At 68.8% G+C, this 288-nt stretch overlaps 1 protein-coding gene across 1 annotated transcript in view; it reads right to left on the bottom strand.

Moving 5' to 3' along the window:
* Positions 1-282, bottom strand: part of ARHGAP26 (Rho GTPase activating protein 26) — a 416,968-nt gene extending 416,686 nt beyond the window's left edge. Inside the window, exon 1 of the mRNA XM_006777037.2 lies at positions 81-282. Coding sequence (XP_006777100.1) covers positions 81-234 — 154 coding nt within the window. The 5' untranslated portion in view covers positions 235-282. The remainder of the gene's footprint in view (positions 1-80) is intronic.
* Between the last annotated feature and the right edge of the window lie 6 nt (positions 283-288).

Below are 288 nucleotides of genomic sequence, written 5' to 3'. Positions count from 1 at the left end.
GCCCAGACACCCAGGGCTGAGCGAGCCCGACGGTCCCTCCCGCCCCGGGCTGCGTCCCCGCTGGGCTCGGGGACACTCACTCTTGAGCGCACTGATGAGGGACTTCCCGTCCTTGATGAGCTCCTTGATGAATTTGTTGGTCTTGTCCAGCTCCGCTTCGTGCGACTTGAGCGTCTCTCGGAAGTGCGGGCTGTCCAGGCAGCAGTCGCTGAATTCCAGCGCCGGGAGCCCCATGGTGCCAGAGGCGCCCAGCCAGGGGGCGCGCCTCCCCGGGAGCCCTCGCGGCCC

The sequence above is a fragment of the Myotis davidii genome, unplaced genomic scaffold (assembly GCF_000327345.1).
Source record: "Myotis davidii unplaced genomic scaffold, ASM32734v1 scaffold89, whole genome shotgun sequence".
NCBI lineage: Eukaryota > Metazoa > Chordata > Mammalia > Chiroptera > Vespertilionidae > Myotis > Myotis davidii.
Note: the sequence above shows the minus strand (reverse complement) of the source record. Positions and strands in the feature narration are given on the sequence as shown.